The 21,554-nt window shown below is 41.9% G+C and overlaps 1 protein-coding gene across 1 annotated transcript in view; it reads left to right on the top strand.

The window, feature by feature from the left end:
* epb41l3b (erythrocyte membrane protein band 4.1-like 3b) overlaps window positions 1-21,306 on the top strand; it is a 44,129-nt gene extending 22,823 nt beyond the window's left edge. Inside the window, exons 10-27 of the mRNA XM_087832267.1 lie at window positions 609-761; window positions 2,958-3,055; window positions 3,512-3,687; window positions 3,961-4,166; window positions 4,567-5,151; window positions 6,503-6,556; window positions 7,610-7,645; window positions 8,077-8,142; window positions 8,793-8,981; window positions 9,691-9,750; window positions 10,447-11,130; window positions 11,950-11,982; window positions 12,158-12,229; window positions 13,721-13,804; window positions 15,520-15,618; window positions 16,340-16,420; window positions 16,766-16,881; window positions 20,171-21,306. Coding sequence (XP_087688393.1) covers window positions 609-761; window positions 2,958-3,055; window positions 3,512-3,687; window positions 3,961-4,166; window positions 4,567-5,151; window positions 6,503-6,556; window positions 7,610-7,645; window positions 8,077-8,142; window positions 8,793-8,981; window positions 9,691-9,750; window positions 10,447-11,130; window positions 11,950-11,982; window positions 12,158-12,229; window positions 13,721-13,804; window positions 15,520-15,618; window positions 16,340-16,420; window positions 16,766-16,876 — 2,787 coding nt within the window. The 3' untranslated portion in view covers window positions 16,877-16,881; window positions 20,171-21,306. The remainder of the gene's footprint in view (window positions 1-608; window positions 762-2,957; window positions 3,056-3,511; window positions 3,688-3,960; window positions 4,167-4,566; window positions 5,152-6,502; window positions 6,557-7,609; window positions 7,646-8,076; window positions 8,143-8,792; window positions 8,982-9,690; window positions 9,751-10,446; window positions 11,131-11,949; window positions 11,983-12,157; window positions 12,230-13,720; window positions 13,805-15,519; window positions 15,619-16,339; window positions 16,421-16,765; window positions 16,882-20,170) is intronic.
* Window positions 21,307-21,554: the final 248 nt, after the last annotated feature.

Raw genomic sequence — 21,554 nt, 5'->3', positions numbered from 1 at the left:
AATGAGAGTGTGTGTCTATGTGGTCTCTACTTGTGCATGGTTTCCTTCAAAGGTGTCATTTTAAGCACCCCACAAATCACTTAAGGCTGGTTGTTCATGCTTTGGATCAGCGCCTCCCTTTTCAAAACGTCGTCATTCATTTTTACCTGCTCATCTCATGCTTTGTGCAGTGAAGAGCGTCATTTTTGTGCTTCATCTACCGTTTCCTGAAACTTCACTGTTCCTTTTGCCAGTTGGAACCCCTTCAGTCTTAATTCAAACTCCACACAGCCTGCATAGAAGAGTTTAGAGTGCCATATGCCTGAATCCACTCTCCACCTGCCTGCTTAACCCTGTTATTATCACAAACCTGGCTCTTATCTTAAACTCCACTTTGTCCTGCTGTGCACCAACACCTAAACGCCTCCCGTATATCCTGTAGAGTCTATGGAAGTTCATATTTTAGAGACCACAAAAAAAGAAAAAGAAAACGGTGCCGTGGTCAGTGAACTTCTTTGTAAAGCTTGTCAAGGACTTTTGTGTTAAATAACATCTTGTAAACAATATTTCAAACATAACGTATTTCCATATTTTGCTTTGTCGTGTGTTGATGTTTGTGTTGTTTCCAGGACTCGGAGGGTGTGGAGATTATGCTGGGAGTTTGTGCAAGTGGCCTACTCATCTACAGAGACAGGTTGCGGATCAACAGATTCGCCTGGCCCAAAATCCTCAAAATCTCCTACAAAAGGAACAACTTCTACATCAAAATCCGGCCCGGCGAGGTAAAGATACGTTATGAACATATTGGAAATGACTTTCTTGCAGCAGCAAACATAAACTTGAAACCTTTTTGCCACTACATTCATAATACCCCATCTCTGCTATGGGGTATTATGCATTGTAGTCTGTAGCTGATTTATGTTGGAAATATGAATATAAAATTAGGGCAGGGAATTGGGTGATTGTAAAATGTGTCATTGAGATCTGTGGCAAAAGATAGTACAGCACTGGGATTTCACTATGCTAAACTAAAAAAATACATATTTATAGAGCACTTTTAAAAATCCACAACACAAGGACAGCAAAAAAGCAGTCATGGGCCTGATCATGCCATCCATTATACGCTTTATTTGACTTGATTGCTAAGGCGAATGGTGGGATGGAGGTATGTTGGAGTGCACTTCCTCTTGCTTGGAGACTAAAGCAATATTCTGAAGAGCAATGGACCTCTCAGCTGGAGTAGAGAGAGACTGAGTAACAACAACTTGGCTCTCAGTTGCCTGGCTGGGCGTCTGCATTCAGCCAGTAGCTACTAAAAACCCTGTGGCAGCAGTGGGTAGCATTTCTTCTGGACTTCATGAAACATCTCTAAGAGCTGATGAGTTTTTGAACAACCTCCAGGGTTAAGAATATAATGGAACCACTATATGTAATTTAGAAACAGATGATTTTAACTTTGATTTATTTTTGAATGGCTGCACTTCTAAATATTGAATGCAGCTTTACCAATTATTGCTCTTAGCTTTTGCAAGTATTAAACAAAGTAAGGCATCTGCATTTAAACTAAAGCTTTCTTGTTTAGCATGTTTGTTTCAAAGGTTTTCAAAGGGGACACTAGATTGCACACAGTCAGTCAAACTTCGGGGATGTCAATCTGTCTGGTTAGGATATGTTAACCAGTGTGAATTCATTTCCTCTACCTTGGTGCACAGTGGCAACAACAAGACAAGCACCAAAAAAGAGAATCGTTTTGCGGGTGGTGGCAGCAAACCATTGCGCCTCCCGTCGTCCCTCCTGATTACTTTTGGTTTTCACTTGGGCCCTTGTCACTGCTGATAGCATGACCTGCTGGTACCTGCAGCCCTGTCAAGTTGCACAGGTAGTGCAGCTCCTCCAGGATGGCACATCCGTACATGCTGTTGCAAGAATGTTTGCTGTGTCTCAAGAGTATGGACAAAATACCAGGAGATGTGCTCGTGCACCCTTCATCCTGTTTCCCCTCACATAAAGCAGCAGATGCTTGTTGTGCAGCTGGGTTGATGCTCTTCAGTCCAACTCTCCTGTAATAGCCCCCATTTCCTCATATCAGACAGCAAAAGTCTGTAGCCACCACCATTCCCTTTATGTGGGCTGTCTTGTTGTTGCTTCTTCAGTGCACTTGTAGTCACTTTGATTTGCACAAAAACAGGTGACGCAATGGTTTCTGCTTCACAGTGTCACCTTATTTTATTTATTTTTAGTGGTGTGCATTTACAGCTTAAAAATAGCAAACAACTAACAACAGTTACATTTAGAAGCAAGCAGGGTTGTAGCTCCTCAACAACGATACTTTAACATCAGCTTCCTTCTAAATGTAACAGTGCTTAGTTGCTGGATTTTTCAAAGTGCATGTACTTTTACTGCAAAGGGAATTAATTTCAGTGTCTAGAGCAACCAGGGAGAGCCTTTATCGGTGTTACACACACCATCTGTACCACTGATACTCTGAGGAAACTTGACTCAAACGCCATCAAGCTTAACTTTACTATATTTAGTACTTTCAAACCGCAATAATGAAAGTGACTTCATGCAGTAATTTGACAATAAATCAACAGTTCAGTTACTGTTTCATGTATGAAAGAAGAATGAAACCAAACATTCCTAGAATAGTTGACATCAGTTCTTGCAGAAATCTCATGAAGTAGAGAAGAGTCAATAACTGCTGCTGCCTCTGGGCATCTAGCAATTACTGGCTAAGTTCAGCAACCCTTTGGGGGAAAAAGAAAGTTGGGCGAATTTCCTTCTTTGTTTTCAAATGTTAATAAATAATTGTGTTCACTTAAATTATCAAGCTAGAATGCAAAGCAGTTATCCTTTTAATTAAAGACAAATACCTTATAAAAACACATTAATATGATTAGGGGGGAAAAGTAATGAATTGTGATTATCAAAGGGATCTCCATGGTGACTCCAACCACAGCATTTTGTCTCACTTGCAGTTCGAGCAGTTTGAAAGCACGATTGGTTTCAAGCTTCCAAATCATCGTGCTGCCAAAAGGCTCTGGAAAGTCTGTGTGGAACACCACACCTTCTTCAGGTAAGAAAAAGTAACAGACCTGTGATGAGAACACAGCATTGAGAAGTTTTAATTATAAATAATATGTGCACCTCGGCAGCTCAAGCTTATTCTCCACTCAATACCATGCATAATACATTGTTTCCCAAATGAATTTGTGAATCAGACATGTGATCCTACAGCTTTGTCGGCACAGATTTACTGCTAATCATTATACACGAATTCATGTCGTGAGAGAAGCATCGTCCAGACTCTTAATAGTTGTTGCCATTTGGAAAACATGCAAAGTTTGTTCATTTAAGCAAAAAAAAAAAAAAAAAAAAATTGGTTTCCAGGGAGGTTTTGAGTAGTGTGCTCAGCCCCACGGCTCTCTGGGGAATGTTTACTAAAGTAACAGTTAGTGTTTCAGAGCACTATGCTTAAATCTGTGTTTTTATTTTTGGTTTGAATAATGTGAGTGTTGGTAACTTCTGACAGGCTCGTATCCCCCGAGGCACCCCCAAAGAAGTTCCTGACTCTCGGCTCCAAATTTCGCTACAGCGGCAGAACACAGGCTCAGACACGCAGGGCCAGTTCTCAGATCATCAGACCTGCTCCGTTCTTTGAACGCACCTCCAGCAAACGCTACAACATGTCCCGCAGCTTAGATGGAGGTGAGGTGTTGGTTTTTCAGCTTATTTTGAGCACAGAGATTCTTGGAAGTGTTTCTGTACAAGAGGAAGTTGCTATGCCTCGGGAAAGTGGAAGAAAAATGTTTACACCTGAATGTTAACGTAGCTGTTAAATTTTTGGTGCATGTTTAGCAGCACAGTGACAAATGCATAAAGGATATAATAGCAGCAATGTCCAGGAGCAAATCAAAGCTTTTTCACAGTGAATGACATGCAGTTGGCTATCACATCCATCTTTGTCCTCTGGTGTTTCAGCTCCAATTATGGAGAACCATGAGATCCTGATGAAGGACAGTGCTGCTGACGGGGAAGCCAAAGTCATTGCCAAGGGAGACATTATCACCACTGTAACAACTGAGAAAAAAGCAGAGGAAGAGAAGGCTGAGGAGGGGGACGCTAAGAAGGACACAGCAGAGACACCAGAACCTGCTGCCACATCACCGCTCAGACAAGACACAAAGGTAAGTTGCTGTCCACATTTAGACTTCAAGGAAACTTGCAGAGACATTGGATGTTTTCTGTTTGATTCAGAGAGGGGCTACACGTGAAAGACTAAGATTGTTTCTTAGAAGCTGCAGTTATTATGTTTTAAGCCCTTTCTGAGGTTTTAATTTTGCTTTCTTTCTTAATAGACTTCTTCTTGGCTGATGAGAATTTCCCACTTGCTATCAGCTTAACCCTCTGCAGTAGACAAGGCCTAAATGCTTTTTCTCATTTTCTGTGCGCTTTACTAATTAGCTTTTCTTTTCTTGTTTTTCCTTTGACCCTCACACTATACTTGTGTGTGCTCATGCTTATTCGCCCCCTTCCTTTCCCCTACACACACACGGCCATCTCTTCATTGTCATTTCCCTCCGTCAGTGCACCCCTCATGCATTCACATCTGACCCCCTCCGTTCTGAGCTCTCGCTCCCTTCATCCCCCATTTCATCAACTAAAGTACGGCGCAGGCACAGGGAGAACGCCCGCAAGCGGGCTTCATCAGTCAGTCCAGTCAAGAGCGGTACTGGGTGCCGCCGCCGGCAAGCCCGCGCCGACCATAAAGCCGCCCTGCTGGAGGAGCAGGCGCTGCTTTTGTCAGCCCGCAAGCAGAGGCTGGAGCAGGGCAAGCGCCGGGGCGGCACGCTCTTCTCCTTCTCCCTGCACCTGCCAGACCTGTCGTCCATCCTAGATGAGGATGGCTACATCACATTCCCTGACCTGTCAGAGATGCGCTTCCTTCCCGAGTGTGCGCAGAACTTCCTCCCCATTAAGTCACCTTCACTCATCCCCTGCTTCCTTTTCATCTTCTTCTTCCTGCTTTCCACTTCCTTCTCTGTGCCCTATGCCCTCACCCTCTCCTTCCCGCTGGCGCTGTGCCTCTGCTACCTGGAGCCCAAGGCAGCCTCCCTGACCGCCTCCCTAGCCCAGAGTTACCATGACCATGACAGTTCAGAGGAAGAGGAGGTGTGTTTTGCGGACGCCTGTATGTTCCAGTACCCGCCCCTGGCTTAGAATGACAGTCCATGATATCGGTTAACCCCTTACCGTGTCCTCTGCCGTTTCACCAGTTCAGAGCCGACCTGGAGACTGTGTCTGTCCCAGTGTCTGTCAGTCTCCTACTTTCAGAACCTCATCTCTGCCCAGTCACATTCATCCTGTAGGCTACATCCTCATCAGCATCACGAGTACACGGAGATGAACTTGCAAGTCTCACCATTTCATATTTGATGTATGTTTAAAGAGAGGGTTAGACACAAATAGTCAGGGACATTAAGAGCTTCTGAGCTGCTTCAGTGACACGTTACCATGAACTCCCACTGAAGAAAAAAACAGTTCATCATGTGACTATTTCACTATCTGAATGAGCACATTGTGTTTACAGATTATGAGTATCAGAAGAAGTCACCTGTCTTCATTTAGTCACTAATCCTTCACCAAACCCCACAAAGAAAAACACGGCTTTTGTGGCTAACCCATCTCAGTGTTATCATACACATTCAGGGCTTTTATAGATTAAACCGTGATCCATACCAGCTGCATGGGAACACATCCATATATATCTGCACTCAGTCTCTCTGCATTGCATCCAGAAGAGCAGCACTAATTAAAATGAATCATTCAAACTGAACATCAGCTGAAAAGGGCACCGAGTGTTTCGGTGAAGAGGCTTGCCATGTGGAGTGCAAAGATGTGCTACCTTTCCCTCAAGCAGCACTCTTTGCAGTCACCAATTACGAGTGTAGTGTAATACACGCTGTGATGCAGAGAGACGGTGACAGATAAATGCATCCTAATCATCCCAGCATGCATGACGTGAGAGGAGGGGGAGGGCCTGAAAGTCAGGTTACTGTTCGGCAACAAATTTTTACTGTCAAGTGTTTTGTGTTTGTACAGTGACTACACAGCAAATGTCATATCCACGTGGAGTGATTGACATAAACCAGGATGTAGCCTCTCGTAATCACAAATTTGTATTATTGATTTAAAAAATATATATCAAATGTTACCCTGAAATGTCAAAGTGACTGACCGAAGGTTTCATCTTCCTCTGAGTCTGTTTTGCTTCTGCTTATTTTTCATTTGCTTTTTAACTGTTTGATTTGTGGTTGTTCTTTTGCAGAACGTATCTGCATTATTGTCTAATAATCTGTAGCTCACAGTGCAAACAGCCAATGCATTTCCATCTTCCCCATTATTGTGGCTATGAAGAATTTCTGTAGAGCATAAATGATAATAGTCAAACGTTCACAAGTTTGGTTGTTCTTGTTTTTCTTGCTTTCGACTTGGACCCGTTTGGGTGTGTCTGTGAATGCAGACTGACAGCGAACAAACTGATTTTGCCTTTGATGGAGAGATGACCGCTACAGAGGTTTGTACACAAAGGAAAACCATCATAATTAAGGCATGCAGGAAATACAGAATAAAAAGGAAAAGCAAGGAAGTGCCGGGGAATTATAGGTCTGGTAACCACTGAAACGTTTTTGCGAAAATGCAAAAGTCGTGTAGGTCATGCTCTGGATCTTGTTATGCCATTTTAGTTCCTTCCCTTTTTTATGTATTAAAATGCATGTCACAATATCTGCACTTTTATCTCTTTATCAGTCTTTTATACAGACTCCATTAATACTGACTGTTGGCTAAGCCCTGCACCTGTTGCAGTGTCTGTTGATGATAGACTTTAATTTGTAATACCTAAAAACAAAAGCGTTTTTTAAACGAAGAGGATTTCAGACAGGCTTCTTGTGTCTGTCTGATTTCATCATCTGAAGTGAAAAATATTGCCAGATTACGCTCATTTTGGCCATAAAGGGGAGACATAACCATCCCAAACTAATTTGGATGTTTCTATCTAATCGCTGCTGAAGTCTGGCAGCATCAGAAATAGCTGTTGCTAGAAGCTAATGGCTAAATACTGGTGGTTACACTTGAAGTCAGAAAAGAGAGCTTTTGAAAGAAAAACTCAGCACACAAGTCAACGTCCACTTGGTTTGTGGATGTTGGTAATACTTGTTTATTAATTTAAGAATAAGCTCAATAGCTGTGTAGTATAGAGCAGAGAAAGTCACTGTTTATTCAGTTTCTTCCACTTTTTGATTTGGAAAGTTCAAATGAAATCAGCTGCCTGATAAAACTTGCTGTCGGTCCTTTTAAACCTGTGGAAAGATCCAAAGGTGGACATGGCTGCAGTTCCTTGTTACATATTTTGTTGTGGACTGTAGTTGTTCAGAGCCGGGGATTAGCTAACTGTCAGTTTCTGTTCATTATCTTTACCCTTCCCTTCCCTCTCTCACCTCTGCTTGCTTGTCCTTGTTGCTCGCTTTCTCTTTCCCTTCACCTGGTTTTTCCATCTGCGTCTCTTCTTTAATAGCGCATTACTGTCTTGTCTCACTGTCTCTATGCTTTCCTCCTTACTTGCTGCCAGTCTGAAGCAGATGAGGACTCTGAGATGCGGACGCAGGTACACCGGGCTTGCTTCGCAGCCCTGCTCAGTGCATCACACCGACATCAGATGCACTGAGCCGCTCACAAATCAGCCATCAGTCATTTTGTTCCATCCATCTGCCTTCGCTTGCCTGCTGCTGCTGCTGCTGCTGCTCACTATCATACCTTACATCAGACTCTTGCTTAAATCCACTGCGCAGACTTCTGCTGCTTTTTTGTGGAGTCGTGGTTATGTTTAATTTCCTGCTGTTGCTACACCCAGGACTCAGATTTCAGTTTTCAAGGTTCTTCATAACCTGTGACTTTTCAGTGCGTTGAAGCTTACCCTCATTTGTCAGTCATACTGTACAAACCAAGGCTCCCAGTTTCTCCTAAAACTATTTTGATTTTAATAAAGCATCTAATTCCCTTATTTACAGTTCCTCTCCCCCTTTCTTGTCTTTGCAGTATAGTTTCATAAGACGAGTAAAAGGGGAAAACGTTTTTATCAGACATAGTAATCTGATGCTAGAGGTTGGTAAGAAAAAAATGCATGACTGAAATGTGCATGCAGGTTACTTTGGTAAGAGGAAACCTAACTGGTAATCGAAGTGGTAACAGATGTGTCTAACTGATGAGTGGCTGCTAGTATTTGAGATTTTGGGGAGTTAGACTTGCTGTGAGCATCCAAATGCATTCTTATGACAAAACAGGCTAAGTTGAAATAGGTCATTATTAACCTTGAATGAGATTTGGGAGTGTTCTTCTTAACTAAACCTATGAAACTAAATCTGTAAATCTCTGCATGAAACCAGTTCCCCCCCAGAAAATTAAGCTAGTCTTAAATGCTTCTTTAGCATTTCAGTACAAGCTGCTACTTTCTTAACAGCTGCCATGTGGGTGTACCTTTTTTTTTTTGCTTTTGTTTTGCGTTTTGTGCTAGCTGTCCTAAACAGGCCTGTGAACATTAAGTATGAAGAGCCGAGGAAGCAAATAATGCAACTGATTTAGGTCTGCGGAAGTTTATGTCGCAGATCTTTTCCGAGCTGCATTTTATGCTGTCCGCGTATTTTTGGTAATTCTTTGGAAATGCAAGCTACCATTGCGTACATGAAGCATGGCCGTCGTTCCCTCCGCGCTGCTCCTGCCCTCATCATTGTATCACGGTTGATCGGCCACTTTAGGACACAGAGCCTCCGGCGGAGGTCGTCAAGCACCAAACCAACATCAGCGAATTGAAGCGTTCCTTCCTGGAGACCGACGGAAGCGTCACCACGCCCGGTCTGACAGAGTGGGAGAAGAGACTCTCCTCGTCCCCTATGCGCTCACCTAGATCGGATGAGGCACCAATGATAGAGCCGCTGGAGCTGGATGTAAGCTGGAGCACCATAGCAGACTGAATGATGGCATGTGTGTGTAGAGCATGACATCACCAAGGAGATTTCCTTTGGATTTTTTGCTTTTAAAAAAAAAAAAGTAGTCAGTTCAGGATTTAGTGCACATTGCAGTAAATTTAATATTCATAATGAGCCTTGATTTTTTTTTTTCTCTTAAACGGAGCAAGTGTGGTCACACATTTTGCATCCCAAATGGTGTTAGTGCATATGAAAGGAGACGATGGGCACCTTGACAGAGGAGAATTATCTGTAAAGTTATTCAGAGCTGAATAAAGTTAATTTCAGTGAGTGTGTTTCTCTTTCCCTCTTATCAGCTCATGTCTTCGGTAACTGATTATCATATTAATTTGTCTCGGTAATGGATGATGAAGTCATTAATCAGTGGTGTGATTGTTGTGCTCAGTGACATTATACGCATTTTTATCAGAGTTTCTCCTTTACTTGTGATGTGTAAAATTATCTGATGGACTTGCGCAGGACAAATGAGCGGCACTAATTAAAGTCTGTGAAGACGAGTCACTGACAACCAGTGTGTCTGACTAAAATGCAAGGAGGTGAAGGAGCTTTAGGATCCAGAGTTGCCACAATGGAACATGCGGTTCCACTGGTTGTGTCCGTTCTTGTATTTTTCTTGGATATATGTGACTTTCTTTAAATGTCTATTTATGTTTTGTTCCCTCTGCAGACTAAAGAAGATGAGCCAGCAGCAGATGAGACAAAAGAGGTGGAACCTAAAATCACTGAGGTAAGCTGCTTCCACTGAGTTAATATTGAACATGTGTGAGACTTGTTGTTGTTGTTTTTCTACCTTTATCTATGTGGATTTAATTGTGGCATGTGGTTCTTTGAAAGAACAGTGTTTCTGTCATTTTTGCTTTTTTTCAACACTCTCTAGGCTTTCTTTGGCCACAGTTTGAAAGCTTTTAAAACTTCCTTTTTGTCTTTTCAAGTTTAGAAACTGCTAAAGACTCATTAGTTCTTATAGTGACAGTACCTCTGTCTCTGCGCAGGGACACTAGAACTTGCAGCTCTTGGAGAAATTGAAGTGTGATTACTAAGAGCTGCAAATTGCCTGTGGTCGTTGAGAGTAGGACGCCGTTGTGGTGCAAATGCTTGTTTTTTCCAGATTTGATTGTAGTTGAACAAACCATTAAACTGTTGTAAGAGTTTAAATTGACTTGACCACATCCACAAAAGTTGGTTAGCAAATCACAGAAAAACAACAGAAGAAATCTCAAATTAAACCTATGGCCAGTGTTTGGGACTGCTCAGTCTTTAAATGTACTGAAATATGTAAAACTGGGATTTAAGTTTGTTTAGCAAAAGGTGTGTGTGTGTTTTCTCCTTGTGCGTTCTTTATTTCTGCTGTGTATTGGCTTTGTCATGTCCTCTGTCTACTAACTTGAACGATCCATGTCCAATAAGCCAAGTGTCTCCCCAGGCAGCAGGTTATCTGGTGAAATATGTGGTGGATAGTATGACAGCTGATGGGCCCACCTCCTCTGGGCCTCATGGGGTTAGTCTGTCAACCACTATGGACGACGACGTCTTTGTGGACGGGACCCTGAGGGAGGTGGAGGAGAAAACCCCTGAGTCCCAGGATGAGGTGTCAGAGAGGTTGGTGGTGAAGGTCAGCCCCGGAGCTATGAGACAAGAAGTGTCCCAAGCCATCAGCGACAAGAAAGGGACGCTAATTATCCTGAAGGACGTCGAGGATAAATCAGACACTGAGGGCAAAGAGAAAAGTGCTGTCCCTGGAGAGTTTAAAGCTGATGAGCATGTAATGCTGATGGCCTCTAAAGAGGAAGAAATCCCCAGAGCAGACACTTCAGTTGTTACAGAAGCTCAAACTACAGCCGCCAAGATGCTGAGTCCGAAGGTGGAGATAAAAACAGACGGCATGACTCAGATTAAAGGTATTGACTCGCCTAAAAAGGCTATGGCATCATGGATCTCTGAGAAGGTGAAGACGCAGACTCCAGAGTTCATCAGTGTGTCAACAAAGGAAGTAAAAGATATGAAGACTTCTGATGGACTACAGGAGAGAGCAGAAATCTTCACTTTCAAAGAAGTCCAGTCTGAGCAGATTACAGTTTCTGAATCTTCAACTACATCTTTAGTTGTGGTACTGTATGAAAACTAAAAGTAACTATTCAGTTTTGGCTGCCTCCCCTCATATCTCCACCACCACCACCCGCTGCCTAGCCCCATTTACTGCCTTCACTCCAGCAGCGACCAAACCGGTCTAATAACTCAAGCCCCGTGCATGGCTAACAGTCCCTTAACACCTAGCGTTTACACGCACTCTTGCCAAACCGCCGGTTTCTGTTGCAGTCGGGCCCGCTGCTTCTTTTTCAGTGCAGCTGCTTTGGGTTTGTTTTTGAGTTTTGTTGACAGCTAACAGCTTGTCTTACAGTAGCAGCTAACTCCCGCAGCTGATAAAGGAAGAAATTGGGTCTCTGTCTGTTTCTACAGCTCTGCTAAGCGACACCATTTCTTTCTTTCGGTTCCGTTATCAGTTCCCTGAAAGCGGTGACTTCATAGCCCTGGCTCGGTGCCACTGCTGCAGCTTTCATCCTCCAAAATCCCCTCTGCCTCATAAACAGGTCGGGGGGGAAAATTGTATGGATCTACCCGAGAAGAGATTTCACTGTTCTTATGGAGCAGTTTTGAAAAGCAGATTAGTGGAAATTTGCTCCTAGTGGATTTAGTGATTCTAAAACCGGATTTTTGTTTAAAGGATTTAGGATTTGTCATAAGTCAGCACATTTAATAAGTTACATAATGGTATTCCATACAATCGTTACATTATTTACTTTTCAGTCCTTTTTTTCCTTTTCCATGCTCTCTCCTTTGGCTCTTTAAATCCAGACTGTGACTTTTGACTGTTCCCTCTTCACCTCTCTCTCTGTTCTTGTGTCCATCCATCTTCCTGTCCCATTAGTCTACGTTGGAGTGTGTTTCCTCCTCTCAAAAGGTGACCACTGCTCTCTGGCCCTTACAGTAAATAAGTATTGGAACACAGGTTGTATGTAATTGTTGTACTGGTTGTACACGTGCTCATAACTAACAGTTGTTTCCCTTTACAGGTTTGAAATTGCCCTGTGTGTTTGAATTTTGACATTATCTAATGATATGATTATCATTCACAGGCACCAGCTGGTCAGGAGGAGAAACCAGTGATAGAGACGGAGGCACTCCCAGCCAAGTCTGCAGGGCCAACGGTAAATATCCAGACCACAGAGGCTGTACAGGCCGAGCAATCGCACCCTACAGCAGAGCTCACAGCTGCAGTAGTGTTAGCAGAGGCTGCTAAGAGGGTACTAGATTATGCAGTAATGCCACAATCAGAAATATGTGGCTGTAGGGTAGGAGATGAAGAGTCTGTTTTTCCTGACTGTGCCACATTCTTAAAAAATGAGCCAAGGGCAGCTTTGCAGGTGAAGGCAGAGAGGCAGCCAGTGGCAAAACATTTTGGGGTAGATGAAAATGCTGGGGAGCTAAGCTTAACAGATGTAGAGGTGGAGGCACCGATGTTAAAAAATGGCAATGATGGGTTCAGATTTACTCTTCCTGTTTACATTAGTGGTTATGGAAAGCAAGGAGAGCTGCCTTTAACAAAGAACGAACCCGATGAAGAAAAAAATAAGAGATTTTTGGAGTCTTTAGAAAAGAAGTTTGCAGCTTTTAAACATGCAGGGGAGAAGAAGCACACAGAAGTGAAGAACAGGAGGGTCCAGTTCTCTGATGAGGTACAATTTTTCAAAGAAGAATTCCCCGTAAAGACAGAAGATGGTATGGAGGTGGATGAAGAGGTGGTGGAGTGTTTTCCAGTGGCCCCTGAGTGTACAGAGGCTGACTCAAAGAAACTTTCAGAGATGTCAAACCGTTTGCCGTTTGAAAAAGAGAAATACTACCATGTTAAGATGGAAAGCCCAGAAGATGAAACGGAGGAAGCAGAGGTTAAACCATTGGCTGTAAAGAAGGGAGTACATCACAAGTATGACAGTAAAGAAGTGAATTTGCAAAAATGGAAGAAAATGAGTCAGAAGGGAGAGGAGACATGATGGCATCAGAAGAAATTGTAGAGGGCAAAGCACTGGAAAAAGAAACTGAGGTGCGAGGCCAGACAAGCCCACACAAAGGGACTCATCTGAACTCCTTAGGTCACACACACCAGCTTCCAACTCGCCTTCTGCTGTGCCTCGGTTGGAGGTAACTTTGCATAAGCTTCAGAGGCCTCAGCCTCATTACTACAGACTCACCATCACCCCCCGCATCACGGCCCGCCACTAGTAATCGATCTAGCTCTGCCAAACTCATGGATTTATTTCTCAAGCTCCTAACTTCGCAGTTTGTTGCTGTGCAGATCAGCTGACCTTTTAATTGATGTGGTGCACACACTTGATAGAAAACTTGTGATTCCCGTTCTTCAGTGTCCTCCCCTGCACTGGATGAAGGACTAACACATGACTGCATGCTCTTTTAGAGATCTGAGGCACTCGGTGACCATCCTCGGCTTAGCTATTAGCATGCGCTGCTTATTTTAGTCAATGTGATTTACTTATTTTAAGAACAGAAGCACACAGTTAACAGTGAACACCTGTAGCATTTGATTTCAGGCATAACATCCGGCTCAGGTAGGGTGCTTTTCATAATGCTGGTCTTCCCCTGCAGGCATTTATTTGTCCCTGTTTTGTGTATTTGTCAAACAGAGTACCGACATTACCGCAGTGGCTACCAAAGACATGCCCGTGATCCACACTGAGACAAAAACGATCACCTATGAAGCTGCAGAGGTACATGTGACCACAATGTGCGACTGTCGTAGTTATTGGATGGCAGTGATTGAGGAATAGTGTACGAGTTGGTATAAGAAATTTAGCAACAGGATTTGAGGTAAACTGACAATCATGTTGCTTAAACATGCCGAAGATGCAGAGCAGCACTCGTTCACTGAGTGCAGTGTTTGCATTTGCCTGGGAGGTCAAATATTAACCCGACTTTTAGCGCCATTTTGCTCTCCACTACCTCTTGTGAGAAATGTTTGTTTTGAAGCTTAAAGCTGGATTGTGTTCAGCTGCTAGTTTCTGGCTATCATCTGCTTGGTGAGCAGCCAGCATTTAATGGAGAACAGTTATCAGAAACGCAAAAAGAAAAAAGGTAAAGCAACTGCCTGCTGTGACAGCAGACGACCAGTGAGAGTGAGTCAAAACACTGAAGTTACTGGAAAGTCTGAGCAGTAAGAAATGAGATAAAAACACATTTTTGAAGCTTTGTAGAGCTGATGGGAACTGCAGCGGTTGGAGTTACTGCAGCTTTAAAGCTCAACTATAAATTTTCATGGATTAGCGATGGATTAAGTCAGCGTTTGTTAAATGGGGTACTCGCATCCCTTAGGCATGCTTTTAAAAACTGCAGGGGGGTAAGTATGTCTACCTCTGCCAAGGATGTTATGTGATTGGTTCAGTTTGTTTGTTTGTTTTTAGCAAAATTACTGGAAAAGTTTTGAAGGGATTTGCATTAAAATTTCACCAGAGGTGGAGCTTAGCACAACTTGGAGTGATTACCTGATGCAGTCAATCTGGATCCAGGAATATTTGGAAAGATTGTGTAACATTGATAGATGGGGCAACATTTAATTATTTATTCAGTACAAACATTACTGGTTACTGTTAAATGTGAAGTGTTTCACTAGTTGCTTTCCTGCCACCAAGAGAGACAAAGATTCTCACACAAGACAAACAGACTCCCTAGGCTGAATAAACATGTCAGTGTTGGTACATTACTGCAGCGGTCCCCAATCCCCGGGCCTCGGACTGGTACCGGTCCGTAAGTTGTTTGGTACCGGGCCGCGAAAGTTGAGGCTCAGGTGTGAAATATATGGTTTTCAGGGTTTTTATCGGTTTTCAGCGTTATTTTGTTATCGTTTTTATCGTTAACTTGGTTTTCCTTGGTCTTTTCACGTGTGTTATGAATAAATCTTCTTTTTTTCGGTACCTGTACTAGTTTTATTTTGTTGTATTTATCCGCGACACCTTAAAGGCCAGTCTGAAAATATTGTCGGGCATAAACCGGTCCGTGGCGCAAAAAAGGTTGGGGACCGCTGCATTACTGGGAAAAATGAGAAGCACTTGATTAAATGATTGTGCATAATGTGTGGCTCACTTAAAACCACCAAGAGTTATCGTCTGACCTGCAGTTTGGCTCACTGTTTGTCTTCAGCCGCAGACTTGGTTGAAACACACTACCTGCACAGCAACAGACACACACACAGTTATCTACTATATGGTGGGAAAAGTGAACATGTAGCAGCATGTAGCACAATCCAGATAATTTTCTCAGGAGTTAGTTGAGGCTGAAACGTAATTGAAAAAGAACTAAACGTGAATGAGTTTGAGCTTTGAGGTTTCCACTAATCAGTATTTATTGGAGTTTAAAGAAGGTAGTACTGCTGCTGTGTTTGGATTGTTTTATGTACAGTGCTCATATAGAGTGTTTTGTGTATCAACAGGTTGAGACTAACGGTGATGCAGACCCCGGAGTGTTGCTGAGTGCTCAGACGATAACCTCAGAGACCACCAGCACCACGACAACCACACACATCACAAAGGTCAGGGCACATCTGTTGTTGCTTTAGACCAGGGGTGTCAAACTCAAATACACAGTGGGCCAAAATTCAAAACTGGAACAAAGTTGCAGGCTAACATTAATATTTATTGGGAAAAAAAATCTTTCTATAGATATGAGAAGGAATCTTTTCTTATGGACTCAAACAAGTTTTGCTGAAAAACTGAATATGGAACAAGCAAAGCTTAATACTAAACAATATATATATTAGCTGTATAATACCAGTAGGCCAGCTCTAATAGTAATTTGGTATGGCTTCGCAGGCCAAATGTAATTAGGCTGCGGGCCAAATTTGGCCAGAGTTTGACACCTATGCTTTAGACTCTTCACGCTTGTTGTACATCTGAGCGTCTCTCTTCTTTCTGGCAAGTTTGAAACCTGAATCGCTGAATAAGCCGGGAAAGTGTTCTCATCAAGTGATCGCAAGTGTGTGCCTGCCCAAGGGGATGAAAACAGAAACCTGATGGAGGTTCTTCTGCATATATCCATCCCCTGGTTTTTATTTTCATGAGTTATTACAGTTTTGTTTTTATCAGTGCTTTCATTATTATTATTATTATCATTAGTATTATCATTAGTATTATCATCAGCTGCTTAAGCTACAAAAAAGGCCAAACAAGTTCAGATACCTAGATTAAGATTTTCTTATGACGAGCTGACAGATGGGAGTATTGCAGTGATTTTATGTGTTTTCTGTTGGTCAGACGGTGAAAGGAGGCATATCGGAGACAAGAATCGAGAAAAGGATCGTTATCACCGGAGACGCAGACATCGACCATGACGAGGTCTTTTAATCCTTTCATACTGTTTCTCTGCTTACCCATACTCATTATTTTTCTGTTTCTGCAAAGCTGATTATTTGATTGTGTGGTAAATTAAAAAGGTCAAGTGCTGAGCGGTGACTTAGTAACCGTCAGGATATTTAGGACAGGAATGGGCTAACGTGACATTTTAAACAAATTAACTCATCATATGGCTTAACAAGTTCTGGACGTATAAGAAATGTGACTAAAAATGACTTCCCTGTTGGCATACTGACTTACAATCCAACATCCCCGCTCCCTCCCTGCCTTTCTCCGTTCTCTGTCTCCCCCTGGTGATCCCTTTTGGCACTGCACTCCCGTATGTAGGCTCTGGCTCAGGCCATAAAGGAGGCTAAAGAACAGCACCCTGACATGTCAGTGACCAAAGTAGTGGTACATAAAGAGACAGAGATCACGCCAGAGGAGGGGGAGGACTGAACCAGGTAAGACAGCAAGGCCCCAAGTCCCGATCCCGGCGCTGTCCTGTTTAGTCTGGTTTTAATTTGGTTGAACTGGGCTTTGTTTTTCTTGTTTTTTCTTTCAAGCTGGTTTCCTCTCTTAGGCATGCTGCTTTTTCATCAGCACTTCTTCTCACTGGTGCAGATAGCCCTGTTTCTGTGGTACTTACAACTAATGCATCATGCTGCTGTCATTTCATTCCCCTCTGCAGGGAAAAGGACTGCAGATGCATCTGTGCACACAGGCCGGATATTACAATCTCAATTCATAATGACAAGGCTTAAAAACATTTACAGTAATGCTGCCGGCAGTCTCATGCAATCTAGTGCAATATGGCTACAACGCTTCCCTCTGCTGGAGAGAAACACAATGAACTTTTATTTAAGATCTACAGTCATGTACTGTGTGTTTAAAGAAGTCTTTACTAAGATATTTTGTAAGTTTAAATTGCTGTGCTAATATTACAGTTTTCTAAATAAGAAGTGTATTCTTCTCTAAATGTTTATTAGACACACATGTGGAAAAATGTTTGAAATTATGCCTGCATGTTGTGAAACATTGAGTGAAAACATCTTCCATATATTGTTCTGCCTGCATTGTGGTAGCTCACAAAGAGCACAGGCAGGGATGAGCGATTAAATTCCGGCTGAACCGGCTTCCGCTCCGAGCCTGCGACTGCAGACGCGCCCGTATGGACTGAAATCTGATCTTGAGTGCACACAGATGTGCTTTGGTCTATTTTCAACTCTGCTCTTAAATTTGAAATTATATATGTTAGCTGAAGAAATCCTTGTGTACCCAGTTGTACAGGTCACAAAAACAATTACATTTGGAGAAGTTCATTTTTAGGGCTTTTTTTTGAAACTACTGAATATGCATGTGACATAAAATATCAGATTTAATCTGATTTGAAAGTTGTTCACTAATTGTTCTTTTAAAAACTCTATGAAAAGTTTGTGACACAAAGGCGAAAACCGCAATAATTTTGCAGCAGACAGCAGCCTGCTTTTCATGGAAATGAACACCAGAGCCTGGGGTTCATCCCTGAGATGATTCTAGGGCACACTGTGACACACTTCTGCTTTCAGTTGCACTTCCATGTTTTTGCACGAAGGGAAAAATAGGTCAGCAGTCCTTATGGCGTTTCAACAAACTCTGCAAATACAGCCATTTGTGTTTCAACTTGTCCACTGTGGGTATTGTGAGGATTTTCTCATGTGTGGAGCTGTTATAAAAGAACCTTGCATTTCACTGCAGCGCAGCATGTCATTCTAGTTGCCTTCTCTCAAGCATTTATAGTCTCTGGAAAGTGCTCGCTGTCAAGTTTTACTCTAGTTCACCTTTTGGCAGTGAAACTTGTTCCTTTATCCTCTGACTGAAACGGTCCCAAGGCGCTGCGTTTGGGATGAGCGAGCGTGCATGTGTGTGCTTGTGTGACTCACCAGATGGGAATGCTTGACTTTGTTTCTGCAGCCTTGCCCTCAGTCCTGTGTTTGCGTGTGTGCTGTCTTATCTGAGTGTGCTTGAACAGCTCTGTTAACATGATAATAAATGTTGGTAATGTTTTGGGTAGTTGTTGTTTCCCATGGGTGCTAGATACACACAGAGTGGTGGTGCAACCAGAAAAATTGGAAATCACCATTTTCTTTCTTTCTTTTTTTCCATGTTAGGAACACGTCCACAATGAAGTCAAAATTTAACTTTTTTTGTTTTAAATTGCGTGAGATAGTTTCCTGTTTATATGCAGTTTAATGTGGGTGTGAAGGATTTGATATCAACAGGTGGTGACTCAAGGCCTAGCTGTATACAAATGTTGGCCAATCGTAGCCGTAAGGGGACCAGTAAGGGCGATAAAGTGTGACACAGGAAAAGAAGATGAAAGTGAACAAGTTTGACATTGCAAGCCAAAATCCTGGTTTTCCTTGTCCACATGTAAACACAGAACAGAGTTTCGGGGGGGAAGCTCCATTTTCTGTGACCTAAAATGATGTTTACGTGTGGATGAAAGGCCAAAACACATAGAATAAAGCCATGCTTTCCAAAATTCCCACATGCATGCAGACCGACCGTTAGCAAAAAAATATACAGCCCAGCCTCATGACAGATTGAAAAAGTGAAATGTGACATGGACACAAATCGCCTGTGACGGTCAACACAACCTGGAAACAAATGTCAGTTGGAAGCATGTTTACTTCCCGCAACAAAAACTGTTATGAGATGCCTCAAACGGGCGTCTTCATCAGGACAATGATGATTTCTTTTTTTCTTTTCTTTGTTTTTGGTGATTTATGGTAGTTAAAAAACAAATCAGTAGCTGTCAAACTGTGAAGTGCCACAGGTAAAAACAAACATGTTCTTCTTAAGGGAAAATAAACTAGTTTGTTAGTGTTACTATGTGATTTTAATGATTCCTAAATATTCCCTCTGCTTAACCAATAAATCAATGAGTGAAGATATAAGTAATGATAGCACCTAACTTTTTAAAATAACTTAAAAAGTAGGCCTTATAACATTGCCTTTTTAAGTTATTAGTGATGCGGTTGTTGTTTTTAACTTATTTACCAGCTGTCACTAAAAAATACCTCAACTTTTCTAAAGTCTCCCAACCTAATAAAGTATAAATACCATTAAACATTACCAATAGGTGTAAATAGTTCAAATATTTACCACTTGTGACTGCTATGCAGATGTTTATGATTATTTGGTATTTGGACTTCTTATTGCATTAGCATTTGTTGCATTTATGTTATTTTAGAGCCATAATAACTGAAGTTGTTTAGTTATTGTTTACTTATTTCAAGTACCAACAAAGTGGAGCTGGGTTTAAGTGGAGGCAGTTTTAAATACAGTAAATAAAATAATAATTCTTAGTCGGGGGGACTAATGATAAATCATTTGTGTGTATACATCCGTGCTATACATCTGTGCTAGCTACTGTAATTAAAGTTCAGGGAAATTGGGTCTAAAGTGAAGTTGTTGGGTTTTTTTTCTAAAAGCTACAAGCAGCTGCTGGTTGGGTAAAAGAGCCACATGTTTGAGACCCCTGGTCTAAACACGTGTAGGAGTTGTTGAATCAGTTGTCAGGATGGTACTTTTGTGGATTTCCTGTTGCCCGACTAGCCTGTGTGTATCTGTCTTGTATATTTGCATTTTTCTAACTTCTCTCTGAGCGTCTGTTTAACTTAACTGCTTTAAGCTGAAGTGAGGCTCATTTTCACTCTTTGTTGTTCAGCTTACAGGATTCACTGACTTCTATTTCCTCTCCTCTTACAGGAATAACTCTGAGGGCTTTTTTTTTCTTTTTTTTTTAAACCTCTGCACCCTCCCAGAATCCAGCATCCAGAACTCCACATATAACGTCGGGACTCTCAGAAGACTAGAAAGGCCTCCTACTCTCCAAGTGCTGCAGCTCCGCCGCTAGTCACAGCCATCATCTGCAAAACAACTAAATGCATTTTGCATGAGAAGGAAGCAACGTTGCATTATCAAACAAGATTATACAGGAAACCATGTGATTCTCCAAGTGGTTCCTCAATCCATCTGCACGCCAAATCCCTGTGTGCAGCAAGCAAAACCTTTTGCTTTCACTGCCTTATATGACTTTGATGCATTTTTATGATTATTGAGAATAATTATTGTAGCAACGTTTTATTTATGAAATAAAGCCATCACTCCGGAAACTTAAAATCGCTGTAGGCTGTATATGTTAGAGAGCGTACACTATTTAACCTCGCAGTAGAAGTGCCAACGTTATTTACAAGCAAGCATCGCCTCATTCCTTCAAACAGCTCCATGGTTATCCAGCAGGTATGTCACTACAGAAATCACTACAGCTACGTACTGTACATATCAAAGCTTTCCTAGGAAAATAGCAAATTATCTTTCACAGTTGATTTTTTTTTTGTTGTTGTCATGTCTACTTGAATAGCATTTTCCTTTATATCAGTGTTTCATCATTTCTCATTGATTGATTCCCCCACTTCAAGGTTTTTAGAGACTATGTCCTGGCAAAAAAGTCAAGGAATCAAAGGTTTCTGGGCATGAAATGGATTTTATTTGCCTGTGGAGGGTTTGTTTTTTCTCCAGGGTAGATGATCAGCTGCAGCACAAGTCCCAGGTTTGTGTGACTGTGAGGCAAAGGGTTCAGACTGGCGAGCTCTCCCCTGATTTACATTCAAAGCCAAGAGAGATCTATAATCCCCCTCCACTTTCGCCCACCCTGAACACATCAGCTGTGTTGCCCCCCTCTTATCCATTCTAATGTATCCCAAAAAAATGAGTATTATTGATGTACAGCTGTGTTTTCCTCAAAAAGGTGCAACAAAAGTGGCAAGTGCATTTGTTTTGTTTTGTTTTTTTTTAATTTGCTGGTCTCTTCTAAAATAATAAAAACCACCACAGTACTGAAACCTGTGTCAGCACTCATTTATGCCTCTTTAAGTATCAGTTTTTGTCATCTCCAAATATAGTTAAAATAGTGGAAATATGATTGAATAGTTGTGCTAATTTAAAATTATGTGTAACTTTGATTTTAATTTGATATTAAATTGTTAAATCTTAAAGTTTCACTTTATGGAAATATGCTAAAATCAATTAGGCTGAGCACACGGCAGAAACGGATCGATCTTTAAGCGGTAAAATCAAACTTAAGCAGGGT

The sequence above is a fragment of the Neolamprologus brichardi genome, chromosome 18 (assembly GCF_056152115.1).
Source record: "Neolamprologus brichardi isolate AB-2024 chromosome 18, ASM5615211v1, whole genome shotgun sequence".
Lineage (NCBI taxonomy): Eukaryota > Metazoa > Chordata > Actinopteri > Cichliformes > Cichlidae > Neolamprologus > Neolamprologus brichardi.
This window is presented reverse-complemented; position numbering and strand designations above follow the sequence as displayed.